We start from the raw sequence: 26063 nt of genomic DNA, 5'->3' as shown, positions 1-26063 counted from the left end.
GCATTTAACAGTCATTTACCCTAAAATATGGTCCTGAGACATTCCTGAAACTATTTAAAAAGGGATTATGTATCACTGAAAAAATGGCTCAAAAGGTAAAGTGCTTGCCATCTGTTTTAGTTTCATTCCTAGCACTGTGATAAAGCATCCTGCCAAGAGCAATTTAAAGGAGGACGGGCCTATTTTAGCTCACACTTCCAGATGACATCTGACATTATAGAGAACTCAAGGCAATAGAACTCCATGCAGCTTGCCTCAACTACAGGTAACAGATAGAGAAAACGAATGCAAACCCTCTCTACTCTTAGACAACTCAGTGCCTAGCCCCACGGAACAGTGCCAATCACAGAGGAACTGGCTCTTGCCACATCACCAAGACAAACCCCCAGAGACGTGCATACAGGCCAAGGGGATCTGGAAAACAGGCCCTTGAGACTGATTTGTTTCCTCTGTGATTCAGGTTGTCAAGGTGACAATTAAAACCAACCACACAAGTCTGGCGACCTGAGTTAGATCCCTCTGACCTTCACAGATGTGCTATGATACATGTGTGCCCACACCCACACATACATACATGCCATAAAAATAAAACTAACGTGAAAGGCATTATCTAAGAGAACACTTCCAAGCAGATATAGCACGAGATTCATAGGTGCCTGAAGTCAGACTGAAGTTCTGACCCTTAGCTGGAAAAAGGGGAGGCAGTGGGTTGATCATGAAAAGAGTGGGGCTCTGTGACGTGATTAGATCACGAGGCCAGAGCCCTTACAAATGAGACTTTACCCTCTCTCCTGGACCCTGAGAACAGGCAAGATGCAGAAAGTGGGCCCTCACAAGATACTGTTGCTGTTATTTCTGTTATTCTATTATTTTATGACTTTGATAAAACTGCTCAAACAAAGCTAGCAGATGACAGAGTGATATAAGTATTGATATTGTGTATGTGTATAACAATAGCCATCATGCTAGCTTCCTTTCTGTTGACACACACACACACACACACACACACACACACACACACACACACACACACACACACACACACACACACACACACACACCCCTGGCAAAGCTTCACGGGAGGAAAGGGTTTGTTTGGTTTGCAATCCCAGGTTATAACTCACCACTGAGAATGAAGCAGATTCACGCAGCCAGACCCATCCAATCCATAGGCAAGAACACAGAGAAACACATGCATACTTGATTGCTTTCTCTCTCAGCACTCAGCTGGCTTTCTCCGCTCTCACACAGTCCAGGGCCTAGCCCATGGAACGGTGCCATCCACATCTTCCCACCTCAAAACAATCACAACAACCCCCACAGACTTTCCCTCAGGATAACCCAGATAGATAGTTTCTCATTAAGACTCACTTCCTACCAGGTAACTCACACTTGTGGCAAGTTGACAAATTAACTAGTATGGCTGGGCTCTGTAAACAAAACACCACGGAAGCATGCGTGCATTAGCTCAGAAGTCAGGTTCACAGGTAAAACTAGCAGTAGGGGAGGACTCCAACCCCAAGGTTCCTGCTCCTCTGGCGTAGTTGAGTGCATCTGCTTGTGCCCTGCCGCAAAGTCTATAGTGCCTGGCCTTTTGCATGAAACCCTCTCCTATCCCCACTGTCTTGTCATCTACTCTCTGATCTACCCCTTCTCAGACTACTGGGCAACACAAAGAGAGCCCCGTGAGCAGAACTTGCAAACACTAGCACATCCCTACAACATGCACTTAGAATCATCATGTTCTAAGCAGATTGTCTTTTTTGTCTCTCATCAGGATTTGGCCTGTGTTGAAAATCCTTTGTGCAAGGTACAGAGGAGGATGGAGTGCAGGAGCTATGTTAGAAAGAAGGAAAATGGTAACACTGAATATGAAGAAACTCATAATGCATGTTAGTGCCGGCTCGGAGAAAGATGGAAGTCTTTCTGTCAATGGGTCAAGGTCACTAAAGTTAATGCACCAGAGAAGCGCAAGTACACTGGCATGCGTGCTGCCCACAGTGATTGGGCATCCATCATCTTCTGCATGCATTCTCCACGCTCACTCAGCACTGCATGGGTAAGGGGCACCTCCTGCCAGGACTCCAGCCTGGGAACCAGGCAGCAAGGACACGAAGCAGATGACTGGAGATGGTGGTGACGTTTCCATCCAGAAAACAAAAGCACAGCGATGGATTCAACGTCAAGTCAAGCTAGATTGGCGAAAGGCTCCTAAGAGGTACCACTAAGCAGAGGCCTAGCGGGAGTGAGAGAAGAGAAGGGGACTGCGCAGGCTCTGCTGATGGAACTGGGAGAACAAGAGTTGTACAGACTCCTGCTAGGCAGGCGGGGAGGGAGGGAGAGGGGCCCTGGCTAGGGAAGAAAGTGCTGGGTTTCCAAGATGGCCAGCTTCTTCCTCACCCTGCTGACCTGAGACAAAAGCCTGGCAGCTCCCTGCTAATGCACTGGCTCAACAAATTCAAGACTTGGTCAGAACAGGTCACACAACAGTTGCCACTAATCAGCCATCCTACCTGTCTGCAAGCTGACCAGCCCTAAAGTAGGGGAGGAAGAGTCTTCAGGGGCTTTAAAGCCCTAGGCCTGGAGAGGAGAGTGGCCTGTTCAGCTTTCTCCGTGTCTGTTCTGTGTGTTTCCTCACCCCAACAAGCACCTTCCCTTAACTGCCGATTGTGCGTGCAGTGCTTGAGTTTGCTGCTGCTGCCTGATGCCCCTCAGATGTTGTTCTGCCTCTTAGTTCTCTAACTGGCAGAGAACAAGCCCAATCAAAGCCTCTAGGCTATTATTTCTAGACTGTATCAGAAGGAGCATGACATTTCCTAGGGAGCTATAGGAGCAGGGGGAGCGAGGGCCGGAGGTGCCATGGCAGGGGAGAGGCACAGAGGGGCCGACAAGAGAGCAAGGGCAGATTTGGGATTAGGTCAGGAAATCAGGCAGGGATCTGCATGGGACAGTCCCAGCATGCTGTGGTGGGAGGTCAACCCCTCAGAAAAGCTGGCTGGCTGCAAGACTATTTCAGGAGGGGTCAGTATCAGTCACTGAATGAGTAGATAGAGAGAAAAGCAAAGAGGGAAATGGGAGCCAGGTGGAAGGTGACACTAGGTACAGGGATGGAGAAAGGCAGGAAGGATGGTTTGGGAAAAAAGTCACAAATTCTGTAGTCTGAGAAGCTTTTCATTGGCTTGCATAAAGGGCATTTTGCCACCATGGGAGAGTTGGCAATGATGAGAAATGTTTTTGGTTTCCACAATGAAAAGAAAGGAATAAAATTGAGACCCAGCAGGCGAAGGCTAACAGCAGGTGTCACCCAACATCCGACAGTGACAGAGCAGCTTTCCCCAAGCAAAGAATGACCCAGTCAGCACAGCCAAGGAGCCAAAGCTGAGGAATTGCTTTAGATATGAAGGGAGAGTGGGGGTGTATGTGTGAGAGAGAGAGAGAGAGAGACCCAGTGGAGAGACCCTGCTGAGCAAACATGCTGGGCCCTGTGAGTGCAGATGTCACAAGATGGCCGGATAGATGTGCTGGAACACGGACAGGCCAGTGCTAAGTAAGAGGCTGTGCTTTGTCTTTCTCCAACAATTTTTTTTCTTGTGCCATACTCTCTCCCAATGTTGCTTTGGCTGCTTTGTTAATGGAGGGACAGTTTTATGAGAGTTAAGAAGGCCTGATGTTAATGGAGCTGAGTGAAAGCTGTCAAAAGCATTAACTGGTTCAGAAACTCCCTTCCGGACCAAACTCAATGGTAAGCATTGGGGTGATGAGGACGAACAGGAAAGAAGGGGTCCAGAGCTGAGGGAGCTGGACAGCGACAAATGCTCTAACAGACGCACCTCCAAGTACCTTGGGCAGCACCTAAAACAGGGAGGCTTCAGAAAAGGTCCCTTGACACTCAAAGAAACGAAGCACAAATGCATCCTTAGCATCACTCGATTATCACTAAGTCACAAGATTTTTTTTAACTTATACCATTAAGAAACTTAAAAATAGTGATACGTGTATTGCATTGAGGTAATTTTCTAAAGACTTCATAATTCTAAGTGTGTCTTGAAAAGACCTGTGAGCTCATGTGATTGAAGAAGAGAGGGGTGAGAAGAGAGGGGAGGGGGAGGGGAGAGGGGAGGGGAGGGAGAGGGGAGGACAGAGAGACTAGAAAGCAAAGCTAAGAATCATAGAAACTGTGATAATTCCCATTAATAAAAAACATTGCTGGGACTTTACACTTCTTTCTTACATAAAAAAGGCTCACGGCACAACGTTTCAGGTGTGAAATGACATACTGGAAGCTGACTTCATCTACTCTTTGTAACCACTTTACATCAAATTGGCCACCACTTTTCTCTGGGGTACAGGCTGTGGCTGTCACTTACACATGGAGGGCAGCAGATTGCTTATTTGAAAAACAGACAGCTCAGCCCTCCTCCAGACCCATGGCCAAGTTAGGGCACTTCCCCTCCACTTTAAAAGCTTTTATTAGCTAGAAAGCAAAAAGCTACCATTTTAGCATTTCCAGCCAGTTTTCTACACAAGGAGAAAGGGTCCATGTGTCACATGCTGGGAACTGAGTCGCTCCTTTGGAGGCAGCCTCTGAAAGCTTCTTCAGGAGTGCACATCTTAGGGGGCACCTGGGAGCTGGTGGTGTCCAAACAAGTCTTCAAGTTTTTGTAAAGCTGTCCTTTCTCTCAAAAATGGACTTGTGGGGGCCGGGAAATAGCTGCTACACCAGTATGAGGACCCCAGCACCCACATAAAAAAGCTAGGGTTTGCCATTACAGCTCTGCAACCCCAGGACTTAGGAGGTAGAGAAAGGAGTATCCTTGGGGTTCACTGCCAGCCAGACTAGCTTAATTATGAACCACAAGCCAGTGAAGTAGGTACAAAACATAAGGCTAGACCAATTGAGAAGATCCCCAAAATGTTTGACATAAACACACACACACACACACACAGAGAGAGAGAGAGAGAGAGAGAGAGAGAGAGAGAGAGAGAGATCTGTAATGTGATCTTCTGCATGCAGATGTAAATGCAGATAGAGCACTCATATGCACAAAACAAATAAATAAATCTGAAAGAAAGAAAAGAGGGACTTGACCCAAAACAGGGCAACGTTGCTGGTGTGTAGTGAGAGTGGGGCATGTTAAAGCCACCATCAGAGGGTGGAGAGACTGTTGAAAAGCACCTGTGACTGCAGCGGAGCGGCTGGCAGCCTACATGCGCCATCAGGAAGCCCGCTGCCTCCAGAAAGGGCAGGGTGCTAGTAGGGAAACCAGCCACAGAGGATGCCTGGAGAGACGGCTGTTCCTGGAAAATGAAACTAAGAACATCTCAAGTGGGTTGGCAAGCTGAAGTTCTTGGGGTAACAGGAAGGGAAGAAATGTTGAGGACTTCTGGAAGCCTCTCCAATCAAGCTCTGACCATGGACACAGTATAGCATGGTCCAAATAAAGCCAGTGTCCCCACCACTCAGAACCCTTCTCAGGTCCATCATGGGTGGGAAGAGGTGGAGAAGCAAGGGTGGGAATGAAAGCACCTTCTCCTGTGGCTCTCCCATGCCTGGGTTCACAGAAGTCCAGAGCATGCTGGGGGGGGGGGGGTAGACAGGCTGTCCTCATCCACTACAAGCCACAAGACAAACAAGGAGCAAGCCTGGGGGTACAGGTAGGTCTGGGCTATGATAGAAAGGGCCTAGAACTCCACCTCATCCTGGAGCATGAACAAGCAGGCAGCCGCAGGGAGCAACAGGCTGTGCTTGCTGTTGGTGCAGCCTAGAGACACCCAAACTCCCACACAGAGGGGAGAGGCTGGGGAGCACAAATGACAATGGAGCTCCCTAGCCTCGGAAGCTGCAGGCACAGGGGTTGTTCTGTACAAGACAGTACTCAGGACAGGTCACCTCAGGAGTGACAGTAATCTATCTCAGGAAGTAACAAGACAAAGGGGCCCCAGCACTGCATGTGCCCCTCTAGAGCAGAAAGCGAAGTGGTGTGTGAATTTGCTTGACTACATTGAGGCCTTAGAAACACTAACTCCCTGGGCCTGGGGATACAGCTCGGCTGCAAGACTGCTTGCTGCACTCATGGAGGTCTAGGTTCAAATCCCCATAGTGGCACATGAGAGGACCAGAAGTTCAAAGCTACATCCTTAGCTACACAGAGAGTTTGAAGACAGACTGGGCTACATGAGATCTTGACAGAATAAAAATGGAAGTGAGGGAGGGAGAAAGGGGAAGGGTAAAAAGATTATCCTCAGACTATATAATTAAGGATGCTTAAGACTAAACAGGCACACACCCAGAGTCCTGCTGTCGGATCTTCCCACCATGATCAATGTAGAGAGACAGACCATAGTCTATACTTACATGGTTACATGGGTACTTATATGGCTTTAAACACCCGAGAACTAACAGTGTCTTTTTTCTCACTGTAAAAAGACCATGGTACCATGTAGAGAGTGTAAGCAACAAGCAAGACACATCAAGTGCTCTACAAGACATGTGGGGTAAACAAACATGAGTTAAGTGCAGCCAGCCAGTTTACCAGAGACCTCAGAATCAACTAGAAAGATGAGCACAGCCTCCTGATGGAGAAGTGGACTCGGGATTTATAGACATGACCTGATTTGCTTTGCTTATAAATCCACTCATGGATAAAACAAGAACCTTCAATTTGCTCTTTCTACAAAACTTCTGGATCAAAGCAAGTTCTCAGCTGAGCTACACAGTTCATTTGATTAATTTGCTCTGTAATAAGCTGAGAAAAGTCACTCCCAGTCCAACTCCGAATCTCTGTAGCTTAGTGAAGTCTTCGGCGGAAGCAGAAGTGGTAACCAGCTTGACCTCCAAGGACAGTCCTCACAGCTCATGACAACAGCTTTACAAAGCAAAGGAATGGGTGGCTTAGGAAGTGATGGGCCTCAGAACTGGGTGAAAATGCCAACACACTGCTCCATGGCTGTGCCCTGGGATCTTCCCTCAGTTCCCACCCCTACCCCCGTGCTGGGTAGTCTGAAGATCAAATGGCACCCCCAGTGTGACAGGTGACACAGTAGGCACTTGGGAAGGGCTATCTCTTGGCTGATTGTGGTGGCACACACTTTCAATGCCAGCGCTTGAGAAACTGAGGCAAGTGGATCTCTGTGAGTTCCAGGCCAGTCTCTCTTACATAGTGAGTCCAGGACAGCCAAGGCTGCATAGTGAAACCCTATCTCAAAAAATTATAAGTGGGGGGAGGGGACCTGAATCACTTTAGTTTATGTTCAGATCATCTATTCATTTTGAGGTGAGTGGATGTCTAGTGAACACTCCTGATGCTGTGCGCGCGCGCGCGCGTGTGTGTGTGTGTGTGTGTGTGTGTGTGTGTGTGTGTACTGTCAGTCAAACCTTGATCTCTGTAAATCTGACACCAAGGCCACTTCACTTTGTGCTGATATCATGGTAAAAGACAAGCAGATGACAAGGTTCTAGAGCCTTCAGCTAAAACAAACAAGAACAATGCATTATCAGAAGCCAAGATCACATGTCAAGGGCCATTTCTGAAGTGACAGGCATCCTGAGGCAACACTTTCCCAGATGTTTCCCAACCCAAACCCTGACAACTATGCAGGTAGACATCGCTACACAATCCCTCAGGACCTAGAGCAGCCTTCCCGCCTTTGGCACCACCAGCTGGCCTGACACGTGAGACCTTCCTAAGTGGATTAGAAGCAAACAGCTGACTAGGTTTAGAAGGGAGTTTCTATCAAGAGGCAGAGAACAGCCAGGAAGTAGTGGGAGGTCCAGTCCCCATTTGCCTGTGTTGGGGAGGACTAAGGCAGAGAGAAGAGAAAAAAAGGGGAGAGCTTCCCTTCGGACTGTTGGCTGGGAGGCTGGCTCAGTCCGTAAACAGCACACCTTGCAAGCATGAGGGCCCACGTGTGAGCCCCTAGAGCCCACACAAAGCTTCCCAACCAGTGGCACATGCTCGTGAACCCAGGGCAGGAGAGGTGGGAATGGGGCCAGGGGTCTCCCAGGACTCACTCGCCAGCTTGTCTAACTGGATTGGTGACCTCCAGGCCTCTGAGAGACCCTGTCTCAGTGAAGGCAGATGGCACATAAAGCTGTCCTCAAGCTTCTCATGCACACACATGCATTAAAAGAAACATTACCATATCTAAAACCTAAAAGATTCATGAGAGAAAAGATGAACAGGAGGGGCCCTGGAGGAGTGAACGCATGCAAGGTACAATGACACATACCTATGAAACTGTGATAGAACAACTATTTTGTATGCTGACTAAAAAGCAACATGAAAAAAGACAAGCGTTGCTCCTAATGAGGAACTGAAGGTGCTGTACCTGTCTCACACTTAAGTCTCTCAGCCTCAGCTCGTCAAACTTGCACATTCTCTTCCTGCAACCTGGACTGGCCTACCCCACCTCAGCTGACAGACAAAGGGCATGATGACACTTGGATGGCATGCACTCTGCTGGTGGAGTAGAGGCCTAAAAGCAAAGGAGAAGTTAATTCATCTGTTATGAACTCATTTGTTCATTCATTCATTCGCTGAGAGCTAATGCAAGCACCCACATCTGACCAGGGCTCTCACAGACGCCAGGCCACACAAAGAGCAAGAGTGGAGTCCCGGCTGCCTTGCAGGCATAAAATCAAAGTTTCCACCAGGGATTACAAAGGGGGAAACTACCCTGAGCTAATTCAGCCCAGAAATGATAGAGGCCAAGGTGGGAGAGAATCAGCAGCCTCGTGATGTAGCTCACATTCATACTCAAAATCAGACTCTGTCCTGCGCTGACGACAGTCAGGACAGGCCATGTTCCTCTGCGACAACAAGCATCCCAGTATCTCCTTGACGGAACACATAAAATCCTACTTCTACTTTTACTAAGATTATAGAGGATCTAACAGCAAAACAGCAAAGCTCCCTTCCAGGCAACCACACGGGGACCCAGGCTAGTGCAATCTTGCTGCTGTGCCACACAGAACCCATGGTTCTCAGGTACCCTGCAAGGAAAACAAGGACCAGGACACATTCCCAACTCTTCCATCCTCCAGCCAGGGCAGCACTCATCAGTTCTACTTAGCTCCCTGTGGCCTGAACAAGTCATATGGTCCCAACTTATGCGCTCCCAACAAAAAACACTGGGAAATGCACCTCTCCACCTATCCAGAAAGAGAAAACTGAGATAGGACTTAATAAATAAACGTATTGTCTGTCACAGCCAGTTTGAACCAACTTTCCTGTGATCTTCAAGAAAAATGTTGTCTCAATGGTAGTTACCAGCCAGATGCCAGGGGTCCTGCTGGATGCTGTGGCGCTAACAGTATAGCATGACAGTGAATGGGACACCTCCATGGCCATTTGCTGGGCTTACAGCAGAGAGGACTCAGGGAAAGTACAAAATGAGAATACAGTCAAGGCAAGTAAAGGGAAAACTGCCCCATCAGGACGACCTAGGACACAAAAGATGCTACAGGATACCTGGGGCTGAACCCAGTTTGTACAACAGCAGAGGCATGGTTGGAGATTTACAGGATGACTTTGATTAACAACAACAACAACAACAAAACAAACAACAACAAAAAACTGCTCACTAGCCCAAGCTAGCCTCAACCTTATAATGCCCCCTGCCCCTGCCCCTGCCCCTGCCCCTGCCCCCACCTCCACCCCCACTCCCGCCCCCACCCCCACCCCAGCCTGCCAGGTGATAGGAGTACAGGCATTCAACATCACACCCATCTTCAGATGAGAGCTTAAAGGTGGAGGGAAAAAGTGAGCAAGGAAAGATGAGGAGAGGAAGGCACATGGCAAAAAGGAATATGGGCTAAGTTAGGAAAGTGTCCCCAACCCCTGTGTGAAGGTGTGCATTTGAGAAAACTAAACAAGTTCTAAGTAAGGTGAGAAATCTGCCTGAAGAAGGCAGCAAGAACTTAACATCCATCTCTGTAGGCTTGGGATGTCTTGCTGGCACAGGTGAGTCACTGCAGAGCCAGCTAGCCAGGGGAGCTTGGATTGCTCTCTCTGAAGTTTACAGCTCCACACTCACGCTGCAGGCTCTTTAGGGAGGAGGTCAGTGTTCACAGCAAGGGAGGAGGTCAGTGTTCACAGCAGCCCTTTCCCTATCCAGACATCCCAAGCCACAGAACAGCACTCATCTTCTGGACCTCTCCTACCAAGACCAGACAACTCCTGCTACAGGCACAGAAGTAGCTTCTGGAAGCCACTTCCTGTGTAAAGGAAAAAGTGAACAAGGGCCCAAAAATAGTGAAGGGCTGTGGAACTGAAACCAGCCACGATAATTACAAATATTTTTATCTGTTGCCCAAAAAAGGAGCATTGGATCATCTTCCAAGTGTGTTTCTATGAACAGAAGTTCATCTGTTTGTTCTAAGTACTCCAGATTCCCAGGTCAGAGGAAGCTCCAGATTCCTCCACACAGGCGAAGCCACTCAGTGCAGGAGATGTGACACGCTGTGCGAATAGTAGGGTGCCACACCATCCTCTGCTGAGCAACACCACTGTGACCGGAACTCAGGCACCCATCTAGTGGAGAAGAGTTCAGCAAGGCCCATGCTCTAGAGGAGGGGCAGGAGTGAACCCTGGGAAACCGGGCAGGTGATTCGCGCCTTCCTGGCTCAGTCCCTCATCATCTGTAAGGGTACGCTGAGCATTAGAGAGTCCACACACTGCAACAACACAGGGCCTGGAAACAGAATGAGCCCTCACTGGTACAGAGCGTTATTATAGTAGTGTTTGCAGTTGCCTTTGCCCAAGTACTGTCACCTGAATATAACACAGAGAGACATGGACACACACTCAGGACACACACACTCACACACAGACAGAAAGACACATGCATACTCATACACACACATACACACTCACACACACACACATACACACACGACCCTCAGAAAACACTTCTGGAATGAGTTCTCCAAAAATCAACCACTCAGGCTAAACTAATGTTGTCAGAGGGCAGAGGAGAGGCAGGGCAAGGGAGAAAGATGGAAAGCCTTCAGACGAAACTGAACGTTGCACGGGTGGGGCCTTATTCGGACTCTTATTCAAATGTTGCTTTGAGCTGGAAATGTGAACACTTACTAGGTATTTGATAAGATTAAAGAATCGATGTTAATGATGGAATTATAGAGGCTTTTCTCTAACTTCTTTTGAGGCAAGATCCTTTTATTACAAGTATACTCCATATGTTTACAAATGAAGTCAGCCCTAAGTGTGAGGTCAGTGAAAGGAAAGGATGGGCTGTATACTCTTTTGATGACAAGTTCGTGTAAGGAATTTGTCACTTAAAAAGTGCTTAAGAGACTGATGGGGAACCGGGAGCCGGCTCAGTCAGCAAAGCACCTGCCACACCAGCATGAAGGCCTGAGCTCTCTCCTCGGCTGCCACAGGGGAAGCCAGCTGTGGTGGTGTGCGGCTGTAACTCCAGTGCTGGGGAGGCGGGGCTTGCTGGCCAGCCAGTCAAGCTCATTCAGTGAGCTGCAGGACCTGGATGCTCCAAATGAAGAGAATGGTGGGAAGATTTTGTTGTTTATTTTCAAGTCACATGATGCCCAATGGAGGAAACCAGGCTCTCAAGTTATGTAAAGCTGTTTGTGGTTTGGCAGGACTAGACACACAGTGGTGGTAAAGGCTGGGCTGTGCGCTACCAATCAAGGCAAGCCAGTCAGCAGGTACAGGAAGGAGTGGCAGTGGGCAGAAAGGCCACAGAAGGATGTGGCCTCTGCGATCTCATGCATACAGAAACTCCCTGACAAGCGGTGCACTGGTGCAGGTGAGAGAAGCAGCTTCTGTTGGGAGAAGGACAGGTTTTGAGTTGTTTATGGTGATGGTTGAGGGTTTTGGTTTGTTTGGTTGGTTTGGTTTTTTTTTTTTTTTTGAGCATGTGTGTACATGTGCATGTGTATGTACAGGTAGGCATCTACATGTGTGCACAGGTATGTGGAAGCCAAAGGTCACCCTTAGATCTCAGACCTCAGGAACCAACCACCTGCTTTTTGAGACAGGGTCTCTAGCTAGCTGGTTAAGTTAGCGTGGCTGGCCAGGGGATCTTCCTGTAGAGCATACTACCATGCCTGCTTGCATCTTGTTTTAATCTGGCTTCTGGATTTGAATTCAGGCCCTCCTACTGGCATACCAAACACTTGACCAGCTTCTCAATCTCTTGTTGGATTTTTTTTTAAAGATAAGAGTCTCACTATATAACCGAGGCTGGCCTCAAACTCAGGATCCTCCTGCCTCAGCCTATCAGGTGCTAGGATCACAAGTGTGCAACATCATACCCAGATAACACAGACTCTCAATGTAAGACAAGAGAATTCCTTCTCAGCAATGAGGAGGGCGGGTATGATGAGGAGCTACAAGCTGAGCGGCGCTGGCAACCCAGCAGTAGTGAGGCATCTCCAGGGACTGGTATGAGCCGGAGAACCAATGCTCACTGTTGGCTGCTGAGCGGAGGCTACACAACTCGGGACCCACGAAGCAACTGAGGCCAGAGCTCTTGGAGCTCCTGCTCCACCAAGACCCTGGCCATAGTGAGAAAGACGCCAAGAGCCTCACCTGAACCAGGTTCCCCTAAGTCTCCAGAGCCGATGTCAGGGAGAGCAACCGGCCACGCTCCATGAGAACCTGGGCCTCAGAGAGACCCAACAGCAAATGGCTAACCACAACGCCTCTGACGTGTGGTATCAAGAGTCCAAGCCACCAGACTCCAAAAGCCAATGGCAAAAAGAAGGATCGAAGTCCAAATGCTAGCCACATCTAGAGGCCAACCACCAGAATGGACTGACCAGCTCTAGGGAGATTGGGAGAAGCCATAGGAATTACTTAAAAGAGAGAAAAGTGAGAGTCTTGGATATGTCTCAGATGTGTCCAATGCCTTTGAACTTCAAAACCTCAAGTAGGAAAAGTCTGATGTTTCAGATCTTCAAGAGAGAGGGAAGGTTTACAAAGAATACTGTGAGCATCCCTCCAAAGGAGAAGGAGGAGCCATGTAAAGCAGCTGTGGTGAGGTGCCAGCCTCTGCTGAGCCGCCTTCAAAGAGTGCTCCAGACAGTGCAGGGCTCTACCTCTGCCCTGCAGCTGGCCCCAGGGACAGGCACTGCCTCCTTAGTCTGAAAAGGCTTTGCCTGGTCTTGGGGTAATGGATGGTCTCCTCTTTCCACAGCTAAGAAGACACTTTGCCACTAAAGCCACTGTGCCATGAAGAAACCAGGAGAACCTGATCTAGGGAAGCAAAGGCCACGAGGGTCAGCTAGGCCTCTGCTCCTCCTTACCACAGCCAGCTCGGAGGCTTCCTCACGCTATGCTTCTCGGCCTATGGCTAGAACTACAGGACACACTGGAGAGAGACACATAGGATCACGGCAGCAGTCACATGATCCAAGGGCTCCCCTGACAGACTACAACTGCCGCAGTCCTCCCCTATGTATCTGTTTACCTGTGGCAAAATACCCAAAAAGGGCAACTTAAGGAAGAAAGGTTTCACTGTGGCTCTCGGCTCTGTTGGGAGGTTCTTCTGGACTGTGTACAGTTTACCCTTGTTCATTCAAATGCCGATTTCTCCACCCCACCATCTGGTTTCTATCTGGACATTGCATTGTGATGCTTATTCTAAGTATCTTGTCTTAAGTTTGTGTAAACACGTCACCATTTGTTCTCTGTGTTGTCAATGAAAGCCAATCAGCCAGTGCTGAGCAATAACAACGAATAGGGTGGGACATCCGGGTCCAGTGAAGGGAGGAGAAAGAGCAGGAAGACTACGATGGAGCCAGCAGGAGAAGACCGGAAACAGCAGGAAGAATGAGCCACACCTAAGATCTGAGTAAAAAGCAAGTATATAATGTGGGAAATCTGAATGGGAAGAAACTATATTAACTTGGAGGTTTATGATGGAATAATTATTGCTCAGTATCGAGCTCTAGGTTAACTAAATATGTATCCTAGTCTCTCTGTGTGGTTATTTGGGTATAGAGCTGGTTACAGAATAGCTGCTGACTAAAATTATACTAAAATTATAAATCCATATCAAATGTTAACAATCATTTCAACACAGCTCATAGCCCATTGTGACAGAGAAGACAAAATGTGTGTGTTAGAAAACAGAGGTGAACGCTAATGCTTGGTGAGCTTTCCCCTTTTTATTAAGTCCAGGCCACAGAAGGGTGCTGTGGTTTAGCGTAGGTCTCCCCCTCAGTTAAATGTATCTAGGTAATTCCTCACGGACATGCTCAGAGGTTTCTCTCCTAAGTGATTTTAGATCCTGTTAAGGAACAATATTAATGATCACATTTTGTTTCCAAAGTTCAAATCACTGGGTTTCAGAAACAACCTGAGTAAGTCTGAGTTACTGTTGGGGTTGGATTGGCTTTGCTGTACTGCAGGGCAGAACCTAGGACCTCAAGCAGGTTAGGTGAGTGCTCCACCTCAGAGCCATACCTAAGCCTGGGACAGCCTTTCTACTTCAGCCTCCAGCACTCGCTGCCCACCCACTATTAACAGATGGCTCCCCGGCATGCTCACTGGGGCTCAAAGTTGCCCAGGTGCTGGATTCTAGGCCACTGAGAACAAAATATGTGGCGTGCATATGCAAATGGGGACAAACTGCATGCACACTCAGGAGTCCCCTTCACACTGGGATGAATCACAATGTTTGGGATCCTCCAAGTAGTCATAGTATTGAAATAAACAATTTCTCCCTCTTGGTCCCGCTAAGAAGGAAAGATGCAGAGCTGCCAAAGTTCCCCGCCTGCACTGGCTCCCTACTCCACTCCAGGAGCGCTCCTCACTCCCAGGGTAAACTCTGCCCACTGTGGAATAAGGGAGGAGCATCACAAAGAGCTTCTGAAAGGCTCCATTCATCTGAACACAAAGTTAACAGAAGGCTGATGGAGCACACGCTAAAGCCATCCCAGCTGCAAGAACAGACAGGAGTCTCCCTTCCCAAGCAGAGAAGAAGCCATCTGTACAGAAAGCGCTCCTGGAGGGGCTGGGAAATGGCCGTCTGCAAACAGCTCGCACACAAGCATGAGGGCTTCAGCTTCATGCCCAGGGCTCACATAAAAAGAGGGTGAGTGTGCCATCTCAGTGCTGAGGGGGCAAAAGAAGGAGGTCAGAAGGTCACCAAACCTGTGAGTCACCAGGGAGAGACCCCATCTCAAAAAACCAACGCAGAGAATTGTGCTTCCACACGCTCATGAACGAACACACATGAACACCATACCTGCACACATGTGCATGGAAGGGAAGGAGGGAGGGGAGGGAAGGAGGGAGGGGAGGGAAGGAGGGAGGGGAGGGAAGGAGGGAGGGGAGGGAAGGAGGGAGGGGACGGAGGGAGGGTCACTTGAGCACATCTACTTCTACCCTACAGGGGACTCAGCTCACTGAGACTACTGTCCCAGGTAAGGATACTACGAAAAGGGAGGAAAGGCAGCTGAGGCTGGCGAGAGAAGTCTTTAGCCCTGGACACCAGCTCTGCCTTGCCAGAGGCCACCATGTTCAAGGAAACACAACAGCAACTTCCTCCATGACCTGATCTCTGCACACGCAGCTAAAGCTGGTACAGAGAGACAGGAGACTATAACATGGTCACAGTGGTGGTCACACACCTTGGGACACCTACAGTGAACAGTCCTCTAGCCCACCTGCCTCTCCAACACTGTCCCCCCTCTTCTCGTCTCCTGGTCCTCCAACCTACCTTCTTCCCTATCCTTGTTGCTTCTGCACAAAGTGGGGAACAGCATACCCCATGATGAGCTAATGGTGTGGTGCATTCTTGGGCTTCTTGCTACACTGCATGGCTGCCACCAGCTGTCATGCTTTAGATATCACACAGCACCCCCAGACTCATGTGATGAACACTTGGGAAGCCAGCCAGCCAGTGGTGGTATTGTGGGAGGATGTAAAACTCTAAGACAGTAGACCCTAGCTGGAGAAGGCAGTTTATGGCCCAATCCTGGTTCTGGCTAGAATGCTACCAGATTTGAGGTTACAGCTTCTGCCCACAAGGAGCCAGGTTCAACCACCCATCCTTGATACATCAATTAAAACAAATTAATAGTGAAACCAGAAAAGAAAGATTTATTCAATGGAACTAGGGACAAAAAGGTCCAGTGGCCTCTCCTCGAGTCCATTTTCAAGGCCCTAAAGTATGGTCCCCAGTCAAGGAGTGGTCCAGCCCACCCTATTGGGACTCTCTGGTGAGATGAGCTGGGACGTTCTCAGGGCTGTGTAAGCCTCTTGCTGGGAGGCAAACTCCTCCTATGGATGGCACCAGGCTGTCTTTCCTTCCCAGCATGAGATCTCTGGGGAACTCCAGTTTCTTGGAGTCCACTGTTTCAATCATCTTATAGAAAAATGAGGGACACAAGTGTCCACACAAAAGCTCTCTGGTTGGTGAAGATGTGAGAGGTCTCAGCTGCTACACCATGCTTCCCCACCAGGACAATCCCTGAGCTAAAATAAACTGTCCTCTCTCTTAAGTGCCCCTTCCAAATTTTATCACAGAAACAAAACAGCACTTGAAGTACCAATCCTCAGTGACTGCAGGAAGACATCTCCTAAGCAGCCCAACATGAAGTCCTTAGCACAGGTCCCACTCACTTCCACTCTGATAACCCCCAGGCCACCCACTTCCACTCTGATAACCCCCAGGCCACCCACTTCCACTCTGATAACCCCCAGGCCACCCACTTCCACTCTGATAACCCCCAGGCCACCCACTTCCACTCTGATAACCCCCAGGCCACCCACTTCTACTCTGATAACCCCCAGGTCACCCACTTCCACTCTGATAACCCCCAGGCCACCCACTTCCACTCTGATAACCCCCAGGTCACCCACTTCCACTCTGATAACCCCCAGGTCACCCACTTCCACTCTGATAACCCCCAGGCCACCCACTTCCACTCTGATAACCCCCAGGCCACCCACTTCTACTCTGATAACCCCCAGGTCACCCACTTCCACTCTGATAACCCCCAGGCCACCCACTTCCACTCTGATAACCCCCAGGCCACCCACTTCCACTCTGATAACCCCCAGGCCACCCACTTCCACTCTGATAACCCCCAGGCCACCCACTTCCACTCTGATAACCCCCAGGCCACCCACTTCCACTCTGATAACCCCCAGGTCACCCACTTCCACTCTGATAACCCCCAGGCCACCCACTTCCACTCTGATAACCCCCAGGCCACCCACTTTCACTCTGATAACCCCCAGGCCACCCACTTCCACTCTGATAACCCCCAGGTCACCCACTTCCACTCTGATAACCCCTCTATACCCACTTCCACTCTGATAACTCCCAGGCCACCCACTTCCACTCCAAACCCCAGGCCACCCACTTCCACTCCAAACCCCAGGCCACCCACTTCTACTCTGATAACCCCCAGGTCACCCACTTCTACTCTGATAACACTACCCACCTCCTACCCCCCCAACCCTACTCTATCAAACTAAATAATCTAACAAACTAAATAATCCAATTTAAAAATGGGGTACAGAGCCAAACTGGGAATTCTCAACTGAAGAATCTCCACTAAACATCAAGGACATCTGCTCAACTATGTTCACAGCAGCTTTATTCATAACAGCCAGAAACTGGAAACAATCCAGATGTCCCTCAACTGAAGAATGGATAAACTGTGGTACATTTACACAATGGAATACCACTCAGCTAGGAAATCATGAAATTTGCAGGCAAATGGAAAGAACTAGAAAAGGTCATCCTGAGCGAGGTAGCCCAGACCCAGAAAAACACACATGGTATGAACTGACTTATAAGAAGATACTAGCCATACAGTACAGGATAAACATCCTACAATTCACAGAAGCTAAACAAGACAGGCCGGAGGAAGGATTGGCTGAACATCACTCAGAAGGGGAAACAGGCAGCGTAAGTGCTTGACACGAAATAGGACAGGAGAGGGAGTGCGTAGAGAAATAAGGGTGGGCCTCAGTGGGGGAGGGGCAGGAAGACAGGGCTCGCAGAAAGAAGAGAAAGCACTGGTGGGGCAACTCTGAGGCAGGCTAGAGACGGAAGACAGGGTAGGCTCATGGAAGGATACGACGGTGGCTCTAGCTGAGACTCCTAGTGATAGGGATCATAGAGACGGAAGAGGACGCCCTCTAGAGGTCTCCTGTTGGAGGGGAGGAGCACCAACCCACCCACAAAAACTTTGACCCAAAATGTGCCCTGCCTACAAGGTGTACAGGGATAAAGATGTGCAGAGATGGAGGGAAGGTCCAACCAATGCCTGGCCCAACCGGAGACCCAGCCCATGGGAGAGAGCCAAACCTGACACTATTAATGGCTATGCTTGCAGATGGGAGCCTAGCATCACTGTCCTCTGACAGGCTCCTCCCAAGAATGGATGGAAATAGATGTTGAGACCCATAGCCAAATATTGGGCAGAGCATAGGGAGGGATTTTTCTTAATTAAATCATTTGAAATGTTAAGACCACCGATAATCCAGATCTTTTGAAATGGGAAGGCTCACTTTAAATCTGAGCCACACCTTCTTGGCAGCCTATATAAGGACATGGAATAAGGGAGCTCTTGCTCTTTGCCTGTTTGCCCTGCTCTCACCGGCATTAGAGCCTACTTCTTCAGAATTCTGTCATATACTGAAGACCAGCTGAGACATCCGGCCTTGTTGTGAACTGTACAACTACTGGACTGTTGGGCTTCCCAGTAGTAGACAGCCATTGTTGTGCTAGCTACTCTACCTGCTGCTGTAAGCCACTCTAATAAGTCTAACTTAGATAGACAGACAGCCATACACACTCATTCATTCATTCACTCATTCATTCACTCACTCGCTCACCCACTCATGCCTGTTCCTCTAGAGAACTCTGACTATACAACACCCACATGGGTTATCACAACCCTGCAAGTGGGAACTGTTTCCCACTCCACCGAGGGCTTTCTGAGCATAAGCTAAGGACTCAGTCATTTGGGTCCACTGCCACTACCTAACACTATCTCATGACACCACTGAGAAAAGCATTTGGACAGATTTCTCCTGGCCTGGTTTCTGTAGCTGCCTGACTTGTCAAAGTATAGCTTGCCTTTCCCTAAACTCAACCGAGTTAGAACTCAAGCTGCTTGTAACATCACTGCCTTTCTCTTAGTTAGGAAATCAAATTTTTAAAATCACAACAAAAATGGTGGCCTGGAGCTGGAGGTGTGGCCCAGTGGCAGAGCTGTGAGGCTCTCCAGACATCCACACTGTGGCATGCATACCTAGCCCCCACCCCCAAACAAACATAAAAAATTTAAATGGCTCAATAAATGTGATCAAACGACCTTTCATTACCCAGATGACTCGCAGATGACTGCCTGGGTAATACCTTTCTAGGCCTCATCGGCAGGTGTACCTCAGTGACACACTTTTCTTTGTATATTATCTTTGCAGGTTCTTCTATCAGGGGAACGAACACACACTGGAACCAAGGCACGGGTAAGTTCAAATGATTTAAGGAGGTGCAACTGGCGAAGGCTCTGTGGAGTCCTCAGACCACTCTTGGTCACTACCAAGCTCTGCCCCCTCCTCAGGAGCCGCTCTTCTCTACCACATTGCATCCTTCCTCAACCGCCTTTGTGTTCATGCCTGCATATGTGTATGGAAGGCAGAGGACAACCTTGGATGGCATCTTCAGAAATGACATACACCTCTTGAGACAGGATCTCTCCTTGGCCTGGAGCTTATCGGCTGCTCTGGGCCTCTTTTCCCTGCCTCTACTCTGCCAGGATTATAAGAGTGAGCTGCCACACTCAGCTTTAAAAAAAAAAAATCAAACACCTGAGTGCTAAGGTGCATCCTCGGACCAGGCTGGCAGGCTCACACAGCAGGTACTCTCTGACTAGATCTTCTCCAGCCCAGAGTCCTTCTGCTTCGAGTGTCACATAGTCACGTTGTCATGCCTACTTACTTGCCACAGGTGCCAAGGGTTTCTAAGTAATGCTTTTCAAAGAACCAACTTTCCCTTCTCTTCTAAGTACTCTGGGTTTATCTTTTGTGTTTTGTCTTTCTGGTCTATGGTGCTGGCCGGCTGCTGTAGCAGGCAGGACCCTCACCTGGATCATGCCAGGGCAGCCAGCATTACAGATAAGCACAGCGTCAGGGGCAGGGGCCGTGGGACCCCCTGGGCCAGCCTTACCTCAATGAGCTTCCTCTCATAGGAGCTTGCTAGTTCCTCAGCAACTTCCCCAGGCTTCTGTTCAGGGACCGTAACTTCTGCATCAACGTTCCAAAGGCTGGGTACAACTTGAATAAAAACAGAGATACTCGGGTAAGTTTTAACATGCATTGAAAACTACTCTCCCCTCATTTTAATAAATGTATTTATTTAAGCACATGTGTTCGTGTGCACAATTTCTCCAGAAAGAAAGCTCTTTACAAGGAAAAGAAATCACAATTAGTAATTACTTCAACACTACAGCACCCTCACACGAGGACAACTAAGCGAGGGGGGGTAAGGGGTCTTCTGAAGGCAGATGAGTTGCAGAAGTTCTGCACAGGAGTCTGGAGAGCAGCCTCGTCACCCTGGAAGTCTTGGGGGGAAAGAAAAAACATCTTAGCAGCGCATAAGCGCAAACATACCTCTCTCATATTGGCAAACTTCATTTTCTCCAACATAAAGAAACCTTCCTCTGGGAAGCAGTGCTGCCCACAGTTTGCTTGGCACAGGACCAGATGTCAGGGCCCTGGCTGTGGGGCTCTGAATGAAAATGGCCCTCATAGGCCAATATGTTTGAATACTTGGTCCCTTGTTGCTGGATCTTTGGGAAAGAATAAGAGGTGTGGCCTTGATGCAGGAGGTGTGTCACTGGGGATGAGGGCTCAAAAGGCTCAAGCAATTCCCAGTGTGTTCTCTGCCTCCTGACTGCAGATCCAGATGTGAGCTCTCGCTGTTCCTGTGCCCTTGCCTCTGCTCTGCCATCATGGACACTGGCTCTCTGTACTATAAGCTCAAGTAAATGTTTTGCTCATGGTGTTTTATCACAGCAACAGAAAAGTAACCAAGATAGAAGTAGAGCCAGGAGCCATCTGTAAAGGTCCCTTAGAAGGACATCCAACAGCCTTGTGTCACCGATGCAAGGCCGAGCAAGGGGAAACTGGCCCCAGGCCATGATACATGCTCATCCTTGAATGCCTACTTTGTACTGAAGATCAAATAATTAAAAGCTAGGAATGCAGGCCGGGCATGGTGGCACACACCTTTAATCCCAGCACTGGAGAGACAAAAGCAGATGGATTGCTGTGAGCTGGAGGCCAGCCTGGTCTACAAAGTGAGTCTAGGACATCCAAGGCTACACAGAGAAACCCTGTGTTGAAAAAAAAATTAGGAATGAGCCAGGTAGCTGCTAAGACATTAGAACAAGAGCAAGACAGGGGTGCAGCACTGGTCAAGGAAAAGGCCCAATGACACGCATCACACATAGGGACTGTGCTCCGTTCCAGCACATGATGAGAGGTACAGGCCCTGAAAGCCTACTAACCACAATGGGGCAAAAGCAAGGCCAGTAGCCCCACGTGAGAGGTGGCAAGCCTCCAGAACCCAAGGGGAAACATGAGGCCCTTGCAGCTTCACATGACCCATGGCTGAGTTTCAGGCAGCCCAGTGACCCAGTGGCCATCAGGGACAGCTGGGCAACCTACAGGAGAAGCAAAATGTTTTGTGACATTGAAATATGCTGCATTCTGAAACTTTCAGTTGATTTTAACCACCTCAGAGAGTGACCAGCAGCACCTGACATTTGAGGTACTTGAAGAAAACCTAAAGACTCCGGTGAAAGATGATTCGAGAGGCATGTTAATTTAAATTCATTTCCTTTAAAATAGGAATTATCTTGTGCTAAAGAAAAGGGAAAGTTGAAGAGGAAATGAAACAGCAAAAACTGTAGAAGCTGAGAATCAGGCAGGTAAAAAAGTAAGAGATCTCAGCCCTGGATACAAGTTAAGTGACAGACACCAAAATACACTGCGACTGAAATGGAGTGACTCATGAAAGACTGCACACTGCCAGCCAGACCCACACCAGGCTGAGAGGCAAACAGGTATCAAAACCCACCAAAGGCAAGAAATCCAATAAGAGCAGCTGTCAGAACACTGGACTGCTGGGAAGCCACAGTAGATAGATAGGTCTGGCAGAGGATGCACTAATGGAAACAGCATTGAGGTTAATCCACAGTGACCCTGTGATGAGTTTCAGTCTCCTCTCAACCCTACCTGCTCCCTGAACAGCAGGGACCCATCACACATCTCCCAAGCACAGTGACAGGAAAGGGTCCTCCTGGGAATCCAAGGAGCTCAAGAGGACTGGCCTAAGGAGACTCTGATGGGGCTGTCACCAGGAATGGCATAGCCAGGTCGTTCTGCCAAGAAGCCAACTAAATATTCACAGTGCTTGTACCAGCTTTCTAGTATCCCGCCCAACCACAAGGACACAGGAAACATAAAATTGTCTGGAGACAAGCACCTAGGACAAAAAAAAAATTTTTTAAGTATAATTTGTAGGAAAGACAGCCTAGCTTCATCCACTTAACATCCCTAGAGACAAGAGCAGACAGCTCACATGACATTGGAGAGAGCGCTATCCTACAGAAGAATGAAAAGCACACAAACGGCAAGATGGTTCTCTTCAAAGGAAGCCATGACAGCAGAAGTGGAGCACAGCCTCAAGGGGGAAGGTGGGAACACTTCCAAACACCAGAGGTAAGAGCCCAGAGGCAAGAGCCCCAAGGTGGAAATGGCACCACAACGGCTAAGTCAAAAGAAGAAACAAACACAGAAAATGGGGAACCAAAGATAAATTCAGCAACGTACCAGACACGGCTATCAAAACTGAAGAGCAAGGAGACCCCAGCACAGTAGGGGGATGAAAACACCTCAGGACCAGCGAAAGCAGGAAAGAGATGGCAGGCCTCTGGAGAGGACAGAGGTTTCACCATGACAGGAAGCTAGAAACTACAGAGGCTTCTTGAAAACAACATGGCAGATTGGCAAACAATGAAGGACTCCCTTGACCCCATCCTCAGGGAAAGCAGCTCTGACCTGGAATTACCTATCAAGCGAAACCATGTGAGAAGGAAGGAAAATCTAGGAAGAATAAAACATACAAGCCGGGCTGGAGAGATGGCTCACGGCTAGAACACTGGCTGCTCTTCCAGAGGACCTAGGTTCAATTTCCAGTACCCACATGGCAGCTCACACCTGCCTGTAACTCCAGGTCCAGGGCTTCTGACACCTCACACAGACATGCATGCAGGCAAATTCCAGTGCACAATCAAAATAAAATGGTTTTTAAAATTCAAGCTAAGACATAAGGAATCTAAGACAAGTGAGTCGGAGACCTGTTCATAAAAACCAAACAGCAGAAGCCATGCAGTGAGCACAACTGATGAGCAGAGAGGCAAAGCAGTCCGTGCTGTTTGTTACTCGGCCAAGCAAAAGCAGAGGCCAGATCATGCTGCAGCACAAATCTACCTTGAAAGCATGGCAGTGGGTGAAGAAGACAGACAAAGGCCACACTGCATGAGCCCGGCCAGATGACCGTCCAGCAGGTACGCTCGGGCGAGGGGGAGCAGCATGAGCTGGACTGATGGGTGCAGTTGGCTCCGGAAGGGGGAAGGGCATGCTGCAGCGTCAGTGGTGACGGGCTGCAGCTTTGTGAATACAGAAAAGCACAAGAGCTGTGTGCAACCAAAGGACTCGCTATAAGGAAGGAGTGTAAACTTGGTCTCAACACCAGTGCCCAAGAACGGCGGCGCATGCCTGCAACTCCAGCACTGCAGAGTCCAAAGCAGCAGAATCCTGCATTTGAGGCTAGCTTGGGCTACCCAGAGAGACTGCAAGGAGGCGGGAGGGGCAGGAGGAGGAGGAGGAGATGGCGGTTGTGTTCTGAACTCTTACTTTAAAGGCAAAATTAAAAGCCCGGATGAGAAGGTATAAACCACTAAAACGACTAGATTCCTAACGTCAGCCGGGGACAACAGGAGAGCTTGCCTCAGGAAGTAAATGACAGGAAGCTGGGGTGCTTACATGCAGGGGTTCCCCTGCAGAAAAGGCCCATCGAGCTAAAACCTGATAAGTATGCTGTAATGGAAGCTGCGGTTTCTTCGTAAAGTCAGTTGTGATATGTAACTATGTTTTTGTTCTAAATCCCAAGTGAGGGGCTTCAGTGTGAGCTTTAGCCTGTCCACACTTGTTAACTGCCTCCTGAGGGGCATGGCTCTTGCCAGCTAGTAATGGCCAGGGCCTTCCATGTGCTGCAAGGAGAGGGGTGTGGTCCAGGGCTCTGAGGCTGTGAGAGTTCGGAGGGAATGTGGCATGGTGTGGCATGGCGTGGCATGGCGTGGCATGGTGTTGGTGTGTGGTATGTAGCAGTTTGAAGAGACCAGAGATGGACAGTATCTTGGTTTGCAGCAAACAGACGGAGAGAAACGTAAGGGGAGCAGCAGCTCGGAGGAGACTGCTAGCTGTGTCTGCACCCACTTGACCCTAAACAGCCAGAGAAGTAAAGGGGCTGCCTCTCCTAACCAACCTTTTCTCTCCTACACAGGGTTGGAAGGGAGGTTGAGGCCTAAAACCCCAAATAGAGTTTAAAAGAAAGAGAGCTACAGGATGCAGAACACCAAACAAAGCAAAGCAGAAGAAAGAGGTAAGTACAAACTCCAGTGAACACAAACTGCCACGTGGGAAGATGCCCCTGTACCTGATGGCTTAGCATGTTTACAGCCACAACAGCACAATCACAAAACAACCAGAATGGGTGGTGTGGAAGCTGAGGGTCAGGTGCAGGGGTGTGCTCTGTGAGGTTGGGGGAATCAGAACAAAGGCGCTCCTCTTCTTTCCACTGAGTGATGGAAAGTGCTTACAAATGAACTAGCAACTGTTAGGAACTCCCATATGCCAGAACCAGTGCCCCCATAGCCCGCCATCAGCAGCTCATCACACACTGCCAGGTCAGCCTCAGCCACAGAAAGGCCCTGCCACCACCACACTCCCACCACTCATCCCACTCAGAGGTGGCCTTTTGCCTGCCCCCAGCCCACCAGGGCGTCTCTTATGTGAGCTCTGTCACATGGTGAGATTTATGAGGCCTTCATTCCTTGGCCCACAGAGGCCAGCATCTCAGCTCTGGCCTGTTACACCCATCTGGGTCTCTCCACTGAAGACACTTACTGACTCCCTCTCCCCCTGCGCTGTTATCTCCGACTCTAGCCTACAATCTTGAAGCTGCAGCTCTCAGCTCCCTCTTGGAGCTTCTAGGAACAACCTCCCCCTCCTCCAACCCCTCCCCCCAGGAGCCCAGGGTTAAGCGTTGCAATTCTCTCTTTCTTCCAGGGACTCAGATAATTACTGCAGCTTGGCTTCAGTATAGATCAATGGCCAAAATTTGTGCACTTAATTTCCAAATTCTAACAGATTGGAACAACTTATGCCACCACACAAGCAAATGATTCCAAAGTCTTTTATCTCTAAGGTTCTACTTTTCGCTCCTAAATCTTTTATCTCTCTGATTTCCCAGTGCTCTGCTCTCACAAAATCCTGATGACTATGTTACAAATTATATCAGGATTTGTCAATTTACTAGGTGTGGCTTTTTAAAAAATCTATAAAATCTGTAACAAAATTTTGGTTTTAGACTTAAAATTAAAAATTTAAACATGCACCTGGAACGGTGGCACACGCCTTTAATCCCAGCACTCAGGAGGCAGAGGCAGGTGGATCTCTGTGAGGTCAAGGCCAGCCTGGTCTACAGAGTGAGTCCAGAATAGCCAAGGCTACACAGAGAGACCCTGTCTTGAAAACAAACAAACAAACAAAAATAAATATGCATGGGTATATATGTGATTTAACACACACTGTGTATGTAAATTAGATTCAGCTCTGTGTATGTGTGTATGTAACTTGGATTCAACTCTCATTCATTTAAAAAAAAAAGATCTACTAGGAAAAGAGATGTTTTTAAATAGCACCCATGTGGCTCTCCTGCATCTTGGCTGATGATCTCATCAGAATGCAAGCAGCCATACGGCTGGC

General features: G+C 48.8%; 1 protein-coding gene and 1 long non-coding RNA gene across 7 annotated transcripts in view; one reads left to right on the top strand and one right to left on the bottom strand.

The window, feature by feature from the left end:
- SNX29 (sorting nexin 29) overlaps positions 1-26063 on the bottom strand; it is a 401127-nt gene that overhangs the window by 156521 nt on the left and 218543 nt on the right. For all 6 annotated transcript variants that reach the window (XM_084763168.1, XM_084763169.1, XM_084763172.1 and 3 more), the window contains one exon: positions 20176-20282. In XM_084763168.1, coding sequence (XP_084619294.1) covers positions 20176-20282 — 107 coding nt within the window. The remainder of the gene's footprint in view (positions 1-20175; positions 20283-26063) is intronic.
- On the top strand, positions 12885-24926 carry LOC311586888. Its single transcript, XR_014775685.1, has 3 exons — positions 12885-15078; positions 19431-19475; positions 24580-24926. It is a non-coding gene; the product is annotated as an uncharacterized lncRNA (long non-coding RNA).

Source organism: Acomys minous (genome assembly GCF_964271855.1).
Source record: "Acomys minous genome assembly, chromosome: 16".
NCBI lineage: Eukaryota > Metazoa > Chordata > Mammalia > Rodentia > Muridae > Acomys > Acomys minous.
Note: the sequence above shows the minus strand (reverse complement) of the source record. Positions and strands in the feature narration are given on the sequence as shown.